Source organism: Sylvia atricapilla, chromosome 19 (assembly GCF_009819655.1).
Source record: "Sylvia atricapilla isolate bSylAtr1 chromosome 19, bSylAtr1.pri, whole genome shotgun sequence".
Lineage (NCBI taxonomy): Eukaryota > Metazoa > Chordata > Aves > Passeriformes > Sylviidae > Sylvia > Sylvia atricapilla.
The window spans coordinates 9305601-9319573 of NC_089158.1; the positions used below are offsets into that span (position 1 = coordinate 9305601).

At 46.6% G+C, this 13973-nt stretch overlaps 1 protein-coding gene across 1 annotated transcript in view; it reads left to right on the forward strand.

Annotated features, from left to right (window-relative positions):
- CNTRL (centriolin) overlaps positions 1–13674 on the forward strand; it is a 28290-nt gene extending 14616 nt beyond the window's left edge. The window contains exons 18-43 of the mRNA XM_066332928.1: positions 393–572; positions 823–1002; positions 1516–1632; positions 1907–2051; positions 2524–2660; positions 3154–3337; positions 3596–3906; positions 4080–4282; positions 4441–4633; positions 4949–5079; positions 5201–5341; positions 5452–5578; positions 5754–5918; positions 6617–6776; positions 6885–7000; positions 7467–7684; positions 8059–8216; positions 8475–8548; positions 8887–9075; positions 9410–9635; positions 9816–10021; positions 10272–10376; positions 10916–11173; positions 11254–11316; positions 12468–12671; positions 12865–13674. Coding sequence (XP_066189025.1) covers positions 393–572; positions 823–1002; positions 1516–1632; positions 1907–2051; positions 2524–2660; positions 3154–3337; positions 3596–3906; positions 4080–4282; positions 4441–4633; positions 4949–5079; positions 5201–5341; positions 5452–5578; positions 5754–5918; positions 6617–6776; positions 6885–7000; positions 7467–7684; positions 8059–8216; positions 8475–8548; positions 8887–9075; positions 9410–9635; positions 9816–10021; positions 10272–10376; positions 10916–11173; positions 11254–11316; positions 12468–12671; positions 12865–12936 — 4263 coding nt within the window. The 3' untranslated portion in view covers positions 12937–13674. The remainder of the gene's footprint in view (positions 1–392; positions 573–822; positions 1003–1515; positions 1633–1906; positions 2052–2523; positions 2661–3153; positions 3338–3595; positions 3907–4079; positions 4283–4440; positions 4634–4948; positions 5080–5200; positions 5342–5451; positions 5579–5753; positions 5919–6616; positions 6777–6884; positions 7001–7466; positions 7685–8058; positions 8217–8474; positions 8549–8886; positions 9076–9409; positions 9636–9815; positions 10022–10271; positions 10377–10915; positions 11174–11253; positions 11317–12467; positions 12672–12864) is intronic.
- Positions 13675–13973: the final 299 nt, after the last annotated feature.

Consider the following 13973-nt stretch of genomic DNA (forward strand, 5'->3'; position numbering starts at 1 on the left):
TGATGAAGCTTTGCTGTGCTCTGTCTTTGTGTAACAGTGGAGACTGATTTGATTTTTCATTAATAGTCTTCCTGATTTTTACCTGATTATTTGTTGAGTTGGAATTTAGTCGATGATCTGTCTCAGAGGCAACAAAGGCTGTAATGACCACTAGAAAAATACAGCTCTGAACCTTCTTGAAAAGTCATTATACATATCTCTAATAAAATAACTGAGGCACTCTTAAAATATTGCAGTTACAGTGGCACAGTAGTTACCTTTCCTTTCTGTTTTGATGCAAAGTATGCTGGTAACTTCATTTCCCAGAAATTTATTTAAATAATTAAAACAGGATGGCTTTTAATTGAAAAAAAACAAATCTGGCTACTTATTCTAATGTATTTTACTTACAGGTTAAAGCTGAAAACAGGCAAAATAAGAACAAGGTCAGTCAGTTAGAGGATGAAATTGAACGTTTACATGAAAAAATAAAGAGTATGGAAGAGGTTCAGGTCCTGGCTGATCAGCAGCTCCAGGAGGCAGATGAAGAAAAAGAGGTTATTCTTGCTCAGCTGGAGAATTTAGAGAAAAGGGTAAGAATGGGTGAGGGCAGGTCCACTGTTTCTTCAGGAAAGGAGAAACAAAAGCTTGTGATTTTTTTTCTCTCTAAGATAAAACAACACACATAGGAACATAAATGTTATATTTAACACCTTCATTTTCCTTAAATTTTACTGCTTGCCCTCGCTTTAGATTATTTTTTTTTTCTAAATATTCCAAAACGGGTTGGAGGGGGGAAGATGAAAGAAACCACATTGTACAAGTCTCTTTTCCTGCTTTCAGAAAAAAGCAGAAGATGCCAGGGCACAGAGGCAGGTGCAGAGCCTGGATAAGGAGCTGAAGGAGCTGCAGAGAGCAGTGATCAGCTCAGACAAACTGGCAGCCACCGAGCTCTCCATTGCTGCCAGCCAGCTCAAGGCCCTGCAGGACACTGTGCTCAGGATTAACCAGGACACAGCTCAGGTAGAGCAGCATGGGGGATTCATTAATTGCTTATTAATGCCATTGCAGGGGGAGCAGGGATGGTGTCCTTCAAATCAGCTTCAGGGCTTTCTTCTAAATCGCTCTGAGCTGCCTTGGAGCCCTGCTTTGGGCAGAGTTTGAGCTGCAGCAGATGAGTGAGGAAATTTGGGTATGGACAGGTTCCTGCTGTGGGAGAGAAAAGGAGGGGGAAGATCATTAATCTCTCATTAACTGAAAGGCAAATAATAGATAATGCATTGTTCTGTAAGGCAGGAAAACAAAAGAAAGGACTGGAAACTCTTTTTCAAACTGGGAGGCACTTTAGGCTACATAATAACATCTCCTCTGTACCAATACTGTAAAGATAAAGGAGAAGTAGTGTTTTACATATACCTAGAGTTCCAGAACAGTCAGGGACTGATGCTTCTCAGTGGTTAGCTTTTCACAATGGCACATCTCAAGCCTGAGAAATGTTCCTGCAAACCACAGTTCAAATGAAACTCTCAATTTCAGAAGCTTGAGGAAGCCCAGAAGTTCTGTGCTGAGGCAGCTCGTGCTTCCCAGGCTCTTGCCAGAGCAGAAGCAGAAATAGGATTGCTACAACAACTCCTGAAGGACAAGGAAGACCAAGTAGGTTTTTTGCTCTGTGTAATATGACAAAATACCAGTGAGTTTCTGGAAATGTCATGTTCAGAGGTTTTTGCCCTGCCCTTTTCCCCTCAAGTCTTCCCAAATGACAGTGTTCTTCCCTCCCCTGACACCAACCCAAGAACAAACTGAAAACCTCACTGGAGCAGCTGGGTTTTGAGGAAAACCATCACCCTCTCACTCAAACATCTCTCTTATGAGGGGATGGGAAGAATGAATGGAAGCTTTTTGTGATTTAAGCTTTTATTTCAAATAGATTCTGCAGGAGATGGAGAAAGCTGGTGAGAAAACGGTTGCATCAAACGCTCAGAAGTTTGAAATTAGTAAGTTAAGTGAAGCCTTGGAACAGCAAAAAGCAGAGATTGACCGTTTGAAATGGTTGTTGGATAATATTGGGACAGGTATTTTTCTCTTTTCTCTCCCCTTCTTGCAGATAGACAGGGATAGAGAAGGTTATTATTCCCCATTTCTCACTGTTTGAACTGAGAATAGTGTTGACAATATCCTTCTGTACAGGTTTATACAGGATACGTGTCACTGTTCATTAGTTTGGGCTTTTACAGCTGTTCAGAACACACTGGTTGTGCTGAGCATTCCATTTAAACTGCTCTAGGACAAATGTCAGAGCTCCGTGTAAGGAAAACAAGCAGCAGTTACCTGGATCTGAACTCGTATTTCCACAAGCTGAAACCAGCAAACCTCCTGTGTGTGCCTGTCATTATGGAAAACATTTAGTTTGTTTCCCTCAGCAATTATTTTTTTTAAACCTAGTTCTAGTTTAACTGGTTAACACTGAGGGGAAAGTTGAATGCAGTACCTATTTACCTATTTGCTTTTTTTACAGGTGACTGTAAAACTGTGCTTCATTTGCAGGTAACAAAGATGAAATGGAGACCTTGCAGGCTGAAATTGCAGCCCTCAGGAATGTGCTCTCACAGCAGAATGATCACAGCCCCAGCACAGCAGAGGTGAAAAGAGGGGGATACTGGTACTACATGCCATCATCACAGGTCAGGAATTAAAGTCCTGTCATGGGTTGTTTTCCTTGTGGAAAGCTCTTGGATGTAGGAAAGTGCATTATAAATTGAGTAGGTTTGGGAGAGAAATTTAAGAACAAATATTGGCTGGGCATGTAGGAGAAATACTGAAATAAAACACACACAAATGTTCCTTGATAAAGCCCTTTACTGATAGGAGTCCAAGGTACATAACACTGGGAGAGAACTGTTCAGTAATTCCAGGCCACTACTGAAAATCCCTTTAGGTGAGGGTTAAAAGGGGATGTTACAGACAAACATTTCTTCCAAAAGGAAATTTTTCTGAATTTAAAACCAATACACCTAAATTACATTTAGTGCTCTTAAAGCAGCATCGTGCTTAGAACTGAAAGACAGCAGAGTATGTGCAGCCTGTTCTGAAAAATCATTAGAATGTCTACACCACCTCCTCTATTTGCCATGATTTGTCATTTCTAGATTAACACTTACTGTATTTTTCTTTTAGGTTTCAACTCCTGCTTCCCACAGCACCAAAGACTCTGGAGTGTGTTTGGGGTGCTCTGGCACATCCCCAGCCAGGAGAGGGGATGCTCAGGACAGGGCCTGTGGGAGGGAGGACTTGCCCAGCCAAGGATGTTGGGTTTATTCACCAGTCAGAAACAGGTTGTACAGAGCAAATTCTGCCAAAGGTAAGTCAGTGTCACTCTCAGAATGTTTAGGAGCAAACTAAAGTTGGGCTTGCTTAGAGTTCACAGAGAGCTGGTTTTGGTTTTTTTTTTTGGATGAGTGTAAGTGAATATAAATGTTTAGTACTGTTTAACAACTTCTAGCAACATTTATTACATTTTTGTAAATGACAAAGAATTTAAAATGTCCGTTTGAAGACTATCTCTACTGAAAAACAAAAATCATTAAAAATAAGATGTTCGGTTTTGTCTGTTTTAAAGACAGGAGAGCAAAAGAAGATGGTGAAGGAAATGAAGGCTCTCCTGTCCTTGAAGGCTCTCCCTTTGTCCCACCCCCGGGCACAGTTATTGACACAGCCCTTCCAGATGGAGCCCCTGCACCTCAGGGCGTGGGGGTTTATGCCTCTCCTCCTGCAGCAGCCCCTGGAGCTCCAGTTCCCCCCGGATCCATCATCCACGGCCCACCTCCTCTGGGATCCCAGGTGGTTTATGGCCCTCTGCCTCCAAACTTCACAGTGCCGCTCCTTCCCTTGGGACTGCTCCACTGCAACGTGCCTGAACATCAGGATCTGGTAAGAGCCAGAGCTGCAGCTGCAGCTGGAACCCTTGGGAACTGACTGACAAATCAGGAAAAGCTCCCTGCTGGGGAGGGTCTGGGTCTGGTTACAGTCTTTGCCATCTGGAGCTGCTCTGGAGGCCTCAGCTGGAAAATAGATCCTAATTGTGTTCTGCTCCCTGTGTGCAGGAGAGTGAAGTGTCAAGGCTGGAAGGCACCGTGTGCTATTTAAAGTCTCAGAAGTACAAAGAGAGATGCTCAGCTGAGCAGAAGTACAAAAAGGAGGTGGAAAGATTGCATGGCAATGTTGAAGAACTTGAGCAGGAAAGGGAAGAGCTGGAATGTGAAGTGGCAGAGCTGCGCCGGGCAGCTCAGAAACAGAGCACACACAGGTGGGAGCAGTGCATGGGATGGGAAACCTGCAAATCCCTAAAGCTTTTCCTAGCAAAAGTCAGCCTTTTGACTCATTTCCAATGCTAGAACTTCAAGAGGCTCCCAGATCTTTGGCATCTTTGTATTTTAATTCTGTGTTTTTATCCTGACCTTTCAGGGACTTCACTGAGGGCTGCACCAACAGCCTCTTTGCAGAGCTGCAGCTGGAGAAATCCCTGCAGCAGCAGGAAGATGTTGCAGAGGAGATTGAATGTGCAGAGAAGACTCTCCTGAAACGCAGGGCTGAGCTCAGGGAGGCTGACAGGCTCCTCACAGAGGCTCAGGTGGAGCTCGAGAGCACCCGGGGCAAGGTGAGTGGAGGCAAAACCCTGAGGGCAGGAGGATTGCAGTGTTTTGTTTGTCTGGGTAGTTTATTTTCACCTGGAGAACCTTCAAATGCTTCTCTATGAAAATAAGCTGGGAAATAAACTGTGCTAGAAGAACTTGGTTTAGTCCTTGTTGAAGAAGGGGAAGATTTCTGCTCTGGACAACAAAGGAGAAAAAATTGTTCATGGTAGAAAGAGGGAGAAGGCTGAGGTGGAATATTCAAGCCAGGAGCTCACCTTTAAACAGCAAATGCAGCATAAGGTGGAATGTATTGTCTCAATCTTCTATTTTTGCTTTAGACCAAAGAGACTCTGCAGAAGTACAATCGTGCCAAACACCATTTGTCCTGCACTGAAATGGAGGCAGAGGAGCTGGAGCAGAGAGCTCAGGAAACAGCCACCAAACTTGTGAAAGCAGCTCAGCAGCTCAGGTACCCTGAGTGCTCCTGGGGGTTTATGTCACGTGAGCACAAGGACTGGGTTCTTTCCACTGCTTTTGGAGAGGGAGAGCTGTTAAAACATTCATTTGAAAAGGCATAAATGCTCTTTTAGGTTATTACAGACAGATACGAGGGGATTGGAGCAGCTTAAGAGGGAACAAGAAAGTATTTTGAAGGAAATCAACAAAATGGTGGCTGCAAAAGACTCTGAGTTGCAGTCATTAAACCAGAAGATAGAAATGCTCACTGAAAGGTGAGTTACTTTTAATTTACCATGAACTGTATGAAGTTAAACATGTCCTCCTCCAGTGAGTCACTGCCTAAGATATTCTCACTTCTTCTGAGTCCTGTTTTTATCCTCAGTCTCCAGAAGCTCCAAGGAGACATTCGACTTGCAGAAGGTAACGAGAGCCAGCATCTCCAGATCATCAGAGAAGCAGAAAACCTCGTTCAGGGCAAGAAAACTGAACTGGAAACGTTGAAAGATCAGGTGAGGCTTGGCCTGCTAACCCTGGGCTGTCCATTCTGTTGGAATTGACCTTTGTCTCACAGTTATGATCCCAATCTCTCCAATGCACTTTTTCACAGTTTTTTTTTTTTTTTTCATGTTCAGCTACAGAAACAAAAACTTGCACTGATTCTTCTGTTAAACTTCTCCACTGCAGATTTCTGCTCAGCAGCAAGAGCTCTTGTTCCTGGAGCAGCAGGTGTCTCAAAAAACAGAAGAGCTCCGTGGCCTTCAGGACTGCATTTCCCAAAGGACAGGTGACCTCAAAGAAGCTCTTCGAGATGGAGAGACTGAAGCACATGAAAAACTCTGTCAGATAAGGGTGAGTTTCCCAAATGAGTTTTCAAATCATTATAGCAAAAGACTTGAAGTGCTACGAACATTCCAGGAGGTTTCCACAAATTGAGTTTTGCTTTTTGTGCCCTCCCCAAGCCGACTGAGAAACAGAACATGGAATTTTATGGTTTTGTGGGACTAAAAGCTTGGTCCAGATGCACAAAGAAGATCCCCCCCAGTTCCAGTAATTCTTACAGAATTGGTCCCTTGAGAGCTAAATTACATTAAATATAAGTCTGTGAATGACTTCCTGTTGCTGAGGAGCAGCTGCTGAAGGAAATCAGTGTGAGCAGTGTGTGTAAAACACAACAGAGCTGCCCCAGTCTGTCCCTATCCCCATTTGCACAGAGAGGATTCTGTACTTCCCTACTGAAATCAAAACCAAGGATCAGGGCTAATTATATTTTGTGGTTTATTTTCTTTTGTGAGGGCTTCTTGCCTGGTTTTGTTTTAAGGCCTATTACTCACTTGAATGACAACGTTGTGGTAAGATTTGGAGATCAAAATCTTTGCAGAATTACTACTCTAAATTGTCAGCAAACAAGACCTTAACTTAACTATTCTGCATTTTTTGTTTGTTAAACCAGAATACTGATGATAGACTGTAAAATTTCATTTTAAAGGAAAAATTCGTTTAAAATTGCAAAGAATGGTAACACTGGTTACACTGATGCATTCTCACAGGAAATGAAAGTACTTCTGGGAGACCTTAGTGTTGAGAGGGATGAACTGGATGTCCAGATGAATGAGAGAAGAGCACAGCTTTTGGTCCTGAAGAAGGATGTTAGAAAGGAGGAGGAAAATCTTCAAGGAGTACTTGGGCAAATCACCAAGCATAAGATGGGTATGCCCCGGGATTTACTGGGTTTTGTGCAGATTGGGAAGGAACACACAGAGCTCTTGAGATCTCCTCATCCTAATCCAATAAATGATCTTTGTTTCACCTCACTAGAACTGAAACACGTGCTGGAAATGCTGGAGCTTGAGAAGAATGAGCTGGAAGGTTTGAAGCTACAACATGAGCAGAAGGTTGATGAGCTGGAAAAGACCCAGGTGGCCATTCTAGAGGTAAGAAATGCTTCTGTGGCTGATGCAGGAGCTGGGAGGTCTGTGCTTCTCTTAATCCTTGGGTAACACAGTCCTGATGCTTTTAAAGCAATCAGTTTCTAATCTGATTTCAGCTTATCACAGAAAAGTCTTAAAGTCTGCTTAGGCCCTTTAAAATAATGGGATTTTTTTGCTGTATGAGAGAGAGAGGGAGCACAGAGGCTCTTCTATGGCTGTAGAATGATGGATGCTGGTTTTTAGGAGCTTGCAGAGTCTTTTTTTGTCTGGATGCTGTGCCCTCACTTCCAAACAATGACTCTGGAAGGGAGTTTAACTCAGCAGGATGATCTCTAGCATTAAAAAGTTTAAATTAAAATCTGTTGTCACCTTCCTCCATTAAACACCCTCAAATCCCTGTGGCTGCAGCTAAGGATGTCAACGCTGTTCTGCTTCACCCCGTCAATGTGGTGCTCTCTGTTTCTCCTAGGAGAAGTTAAAACTGGAGAACATTCAGAGGTTATTTCAGTGTCAGCAAGGGGAAGTGGATTGGCAGGAGCAGCTCCTCAGGAGGGGCCGTGAGGAGAACGAAGAGCTCAGCTCTCAAATGAGAGCTCTGCAAAACAACATCCAGGCTCTGAGCAGAGAGAAGGAGAAGCTGGAGGAGGACTCCAGGAGTTTGGAGAAGAAGTTGTCCCAAGCCAAAAGGTGGGGGAATGTCTTTTCCTGCAGAGGTCAGAAGGGATGGGGAAGTGTTGGAATGTCTGTTTGTTGTAATTAACAATACAGCTCTGAGGTGCCCAGTGATACAGAACAGGCATTTTCTTATGTTCTGTGGAGTTGTTGCTTTAAGCCTCTCTACAGCAGATTTAAAAAATATTCAGGAATGGAGCTGATGAAACAGCAGCATTTATCACATCCTGGCAGAGATGAGAAATGTTTCAAAAAGTAAAGTGTTGCATCTTGGAACAGGACATTTGTCTTTCTCTGAGTGCTCCTTGGGCTCAGAGGGTTTTACTGCCATTTCTGAAGTCCTCACCAAGGATTTCCAACTCACCAAGAACATGATTCACCTTTTACAGAGACTTAGCAGCTGCTGAAGACAGCAGCAGAGCTGCACTGTCCAACATGGAAAAAGTGGAATTGGATGTTAAGAACCTGCAGCAGGAGGTGGAGCTACTGAACAAGCAGAAGAAATCACTGAGCTCAGAGACTGTTGCTGTCCAAGAGGATCTTCAAGGTAAAGATCAATTTGGGGGTTTAAGCAATGATACATTTTAAGAGAAATTCTGATAAAATACACATTTTAACTGAACTGTATGATATTGAACATTAACATGCTCAGATGTCCATAGGCAGAAAGAATTTAACATGTTGAAAAAATGGAAATTTCATAAACTGTGCTTGTGTTACTCACTCTTTGCTCACAAAAAGAGAGAATTTCTGTGTACTGGCATTTCAAAGTGCTGATTGAAAATGTCACCAAATACTTTTGTAGGGAAAAAGGAAGAACTGGAAGCACTGAAAGGAGAACTGAATGACTCGAGGCAGCAGCTTCACCTGGTGGAACAGGTTGGTTTGGGGCATCCCTGTGGTCACTCTGGGAGTTTGTTGTTGCTCCAGTTCATGTGGGCACAGCTCTACATCAGAGCCCTGATTGCTTTATTGCCTTCTCCTTGCTGAGTGTGGAGTGGTTTTATTGTTTCTTAAAAGGTCATTTAAAAACAACCAACCAAGCAGCACCCTCTGGTTTTTATCTGGTGGCTCCTGCCGTGTTAATAATTCACTCTGTGGCTGCTTTGAGTGGAAGGAGCCCTGAGTGTGTCAGAAACCAGCTTTGTTCTCTCAAAACCAAACCTTTGGTTCCTCTTCCCAGCTCCTCCTGCTATGGCACTTGTTTTCCACTGCAGGATTTGGAGAACAGCTCCAGGCAGCAGGAGGAGCTGCTCAGGGAGCAGGCAGCCCTGAAGGAAGAGATCAGGGAGTATTTAAGGAAACGTAAGGAATGTCAGGAGAGGCACAAGAAGAGGGAGAACCAACTGCAGCAGCTCCAGAAAAAGATTGAGGAGAAGGAGACAGAACTCACCCAGCAGGAAGAGGTAACGAGCCCCTGACTTTGCCTCACTTCCTCCTGACCTTAAAAATAATTCAGGCCAACAAGTTTGAGGTGTGAGTTGACAGATAATCCCAAAAGCACCAACTGGTTTGGCCAAATTAGCTCGGGGTGGGTGAGGAGTTTCAGCCAAGTGTCACCCAGAAGAAAAACTGAGGGAGCTGTTCTGAAAATGAGAGGCAAGAAAAATTGACAGACATTTTTTGTCAGTAGGGACTGTCAGACTGCAATTCTTTCCACTTTGTGCCGTTTTTACTTCTCTAATGTCTCTCAGTGATGGTTTTTGTTCTCCCTGAGTTGGTGCTGGTTGTTTCTGGCAGGTTCTTCATCGCCTCAAGCAAAACTCAGAGCGTGAAGGGAAAAAACTGGAAGAATGTGCAGCTAAAGTGAAGGATCAGAAAATCCTGCTGGAAAAGGAACTAACAGATCAGCACAAGAAACTGGAGCAGGCAATAGCTAAAGTCAGGCTAGCAGAAGAGAACCTTGGGAAGCTGGAAAAGGAGGAGTCCCAGTGGGCAGCCCTTGAAGAAACCATCAGAAAAAGCAGTAAGAGTCATTGCACAAATGAACTGCCACCATCCCTGGGGGCTGAGGATAATGGCTCAACAAATATTTTTTGTTCATCTTGTTTGGGTTCTTGGTGTTTGGAAAATATCTGCTGTGTATGAAGTGGGCCAAGATAAGCTTTTGCTAATCAGGATTTTTTTAAAAAAATGTTTATTACAGAACATCAGCTCTCAGAAAAAGAATTACAGTTACAACAAAAAGACAGAGAAATATTGTGTCTTCAGAAAGAACTGGAGGTCTCCATGTCTCAGCTAAAGCAGCTTCAAGGTCAGATAGTGTCAGAGAGGAGAGAAGCAGAAAAACAAATCTTGAGTCTGAGAGAAACACAGAAAATGCAAAGGATGGAGCATGAGAACAAACTGCAAGTAAGTCCTCACTGAGTGGAGAAAGTTTGGGGCTGTGGGTTATTTAAACAGCAGAATGATGGAACACTCAGTTTTGTCATTGGAGAAATGAAGTAATGCCACAACTTCCTGAGCAGACTTGAGGCAAGCAACCTGTGGCATTCCCAGTGCTGCACAACTCCTGTTTCTGCCTGGAAGGGGTCGTGTCTCCTCTCAGCTCGTGTTCTGTAGGGGATGCAGCCACTAAAGGCCTCTCCCTGCCCTTTCCTAGGAGCTGAAGCGTGGAAGTGGCAGCCTGCAGAGTGCCAGGGCCAGGCACTGCCCACGAGCTGAGCACCTCGGGGGGCACCTGGAGTGCAGCCACCCCCAGAGCCAGGTACAGCTGGGTGCCACTGCCAGGGGGGCTGAGGGCTCTGGCCTTCACACAGGCTCATTTTCTGTTGGTTTGGAATCTTCCTCCTGAGATATCACAATTGAAAATAGACCCAGAGTTGTAATTTGTGCAGATCTCTAAATATTAGCAACGTTCAGAGCTACTCAGAGGCATTTAACAACTTGCCAGTGCCAGTTTTTTCTTCTTTAGACACTCACTTTAAATTAAAAAGTGATTCACCTTGTCTGACTCCTTCAACAAACCCTTTATAAATTGTTTTGAAGCCCTTTAAACGCAGAGAAGAATGTTGTTGGCAGTTGGGAAGCATTTGGGAAGGCCCTGCAAGGTCAGTGTGTGGCAGTTTAGGTTAACAGCTCCTCTGAGGGGCTTCCCTGGCAGAGTTAATGTTGGAACCAGGGCTGCAGCAGCTCAGAGGCTTTGGGATTTCTGTCTGCAGTGCTCCTTGTCCTTGGGGCCTGGTTTAGGGACACAGGAGAGGCCCTCAGGACTGGTGTTTGTAACCCAACTGTTCTGTGCTGCAGGTGAAAACCCACGGCCTGGAAGAGAGACAAAGGGAAATGGAGAGTGCAGCAACCTTGCTTAACCTGGAGGTTGAAAATGAAATTCAGGCGGGGTTTAAATCTTCACGCTCATCTTCTCCAGACACGTTGGAAGATTTGGAAGTATCTTTTGAAGGAAAGAGGAGTCTGCAGTGTGAGTGTGATAACTCAGAGACTGCTGCTGACAGACAGCTCCTCTCCTTGGAAGAAAAATTCAATATTTCCAGAGTCTTCTTACTGGTAAAACGCTTTGGACAAGTAGCTGCTCCTGGTGCTGTGCTGGTCCCTGTGGCTGAAAGTGCTTTTCTTTTTCCCCAAAGGATGAGCAGTGGCGGGGAGAGGCGCTCCGGGAGAAGCTGCAGCAGCACGAGGACAGACTCAAGGTGCCACATCTGTGCCCCTCTCGTCCCTTGGGCCCCCTCAAAACGTGATCTAAACCACCTGGGGGAGTGGGGATCCTGCTCCAGCTCTGCCAAATCCACTCTGGAATGACCAGAGAGAGGAGCTTTGGGGGTGGGAACAGTAGAAGCCTGGCTGTAGCAAGATAAGTCATTTTAATTGGCAGTTAATTGGATGTTGGAGTATTCCAACAAGATTCTCTCATTTATATCATCCTTTGGAGGGAGGAGTTCAGCAGCACCCACCATCACCTGAAGGTCCAGGCTCAGTTAGAACTCGGCCAGCAAAACGGAACTAATCTAAAAATAACTCCCAAACTCACTGCCCCCTGCTTGTGGTGTGGGATCAACCTTCCAGCCTTTAGGGATCACTTTACACAGTGTTGCCAATGCCTGGTGTGCCCCTCCCGAGTGTGCCCAGTATGGTGTACCCTCCCTGGTGTGACCCTTCCCTGGTGGGCCCAGCCCAGTGTCACCCTCCCTGTGTGACCCTCCCTGGTGGGCCCAGCTCTGTGGGACCCACCTTGGTGTGCCCATCTCTGTTGTGCCCTCCCCAGTGTGCCCATCCCGGTGTGACCCTCCCTGGTGTGACCCACTCTGGTGTGCCCACCCTGTTGTGCCCATCTCAGTGTGCCCCTCCCTGGTGTGCCCAGTCAGATGTGCCCATCCCTGTTGTGCCCTCCCTGTGTGACCCTCCCTGTGTGCCCATCCTGGTGTGACCCTCCCTGGTGGGCCCAGCCCAGTGTGCCCGTCCTGGTGTGACCCTCCCCGGTGTGTCCCTCCCCGCTGTCCCCGCCATACCCGTGTGTCCTCCCCGCTGTCCCCAGCATAGCCCGTGTGCCCTCCCCGCTGTCCCCACCATACCCGTGTGTCCTCCCCGCTGTCCCCGCCATACCCGTGTGTCCCTCCCCGTGTGTCCTCCCCGCTGTCACCCCCATACCCGTGTGTCCTCCCCGCTGTCCCCCCCATACCCGTGTGTCCCTCCCCGTGTGCCCTCCCCGCTGTCCCCAGCATACCCGTGTGCCCTCCCCGCTGTCCCCACCGTACCCGTGTGCCCTCCCCGCTGTCCCCGCCATACCCGAGTGTCCTCCCCGCTGTCCCCAGCCCGCCCCGTGTGACCGTGCCGTGCGTTGCAGGCGCAGCTGCGGCGCTGCCTGGCCAAGCAGGCCGAGGTGCTGCTGCAGGGGAAGCGGCAGACGGCCGGGAGCCTGCACAGCCTCCAGCGCCAGCTGCAGGTGCTGGATGACCTGGTCAGCAGCGCTGCTACAGAGGCCCTCTTCCTGCCCAGCAGCCCCAGCCTGGGATCTCTTCACAGCACTCTGAGTGTGGCTAGAGCTCAGGTAATGTTCTGCTGAGCACCACAGTTCTGATTTGGGGGATTTAATTGTTCTTCTCTCACCAGGAGTTGTTAGACTCTCTCTGAGGCTGGGCAGGGGTTTCTGAGGGTGGTGGTCACACCTGCCCTGCTCTGTGAGTAGCTGGTGTCTTTGGGAAGGCTGAGCTTTCCTCACGGTGCTTTGGGGATTTTTACAGGTGCCCAGCAGGCCAGGGAGTGCGTTGGGATCTCCAGTGCTGCATTCCAGCTCCCACGGGATCTCTCGGTGAAGGCAGAGGTGAGGTGTGGCTCCAGGCCAGTTCCAACCTCCCAGAGACACGAGTGGCTGCAGGGCTGAGGGACCTTCCCAGGCCACACTGTCCCTTCCCAGTGACTGCATTCCCGGGGCTGGTGTCCCTTCTGCTGCAGCTTTGTGTGTTGTGCAGGAGTCAGAGCTGCTGGGAGCTCTCCTGGGACATGGAGTTACTGCTGCAGGAATTGTTGCCATCCCTGGTCCTTCAGGAACTTTCCTGGTTCAACTCTTCAGCCCCGTGGCTGAACCTCTGGGACAGCTGGTTCCACCCCAGAACCCAGAATGTTCTTTTGTAATGGTTTAAAGGTACAACTGTTACTTGAAAAGTGGCTTCACTTTAAAAGCCAAGCCCAAAGCACATCCAGAGTTTGGACAGGGGCCCTCAGGTGCCACCTCTGAAGTTCTCCTACCTCACTGGGTGAGCCCTGTCTGGCCTTTGCCACCACTCACACACAGCTGCTGCAAGGCCTGTACTGTGAACGTTTTGTACAATTGACAACAGGTTTTTATATAAAAGTTGGTTTGTTTTTTAAAAAATATATATTTAAAATGTGTATTTAAACATGTCCAAACCAACCTATTTAAGTCTTCAGCTAGTGGCCAGTTTCCACTTTAAAGAGACCTTGTTACAAGGCCTGATCTGTTGCCAAACGCACCGAGGTTTAAAGTACAATTATTTTGGATACTTCCTTACAATAAACTTTTGTGATTGATACTTTTATCTGGGGGTGGTTGCAGGTTCTTTTCCTTAAAGCTGTTCTCCAGGACACTGATACTGGGCCAGCCCTGGCCAGTGACAATGCTCTGAGTGCTGGGGCTGCTCCAACATTGGCATTTCTGTCCTTGTCCCTCTTCCTGGCTGCTGGTGAGCACCTCTCCCCTCCTGGGGCTTGAACCAGGTGGATACAGACAATTTAATTTCTTAATTAAATTACCATCACCTCACTCTACTGAGGAAAAGCCCCTCTGTAAATCCTTCAGGCAGCAGGACAAGGCAGAGGCTGTGCAGGATTG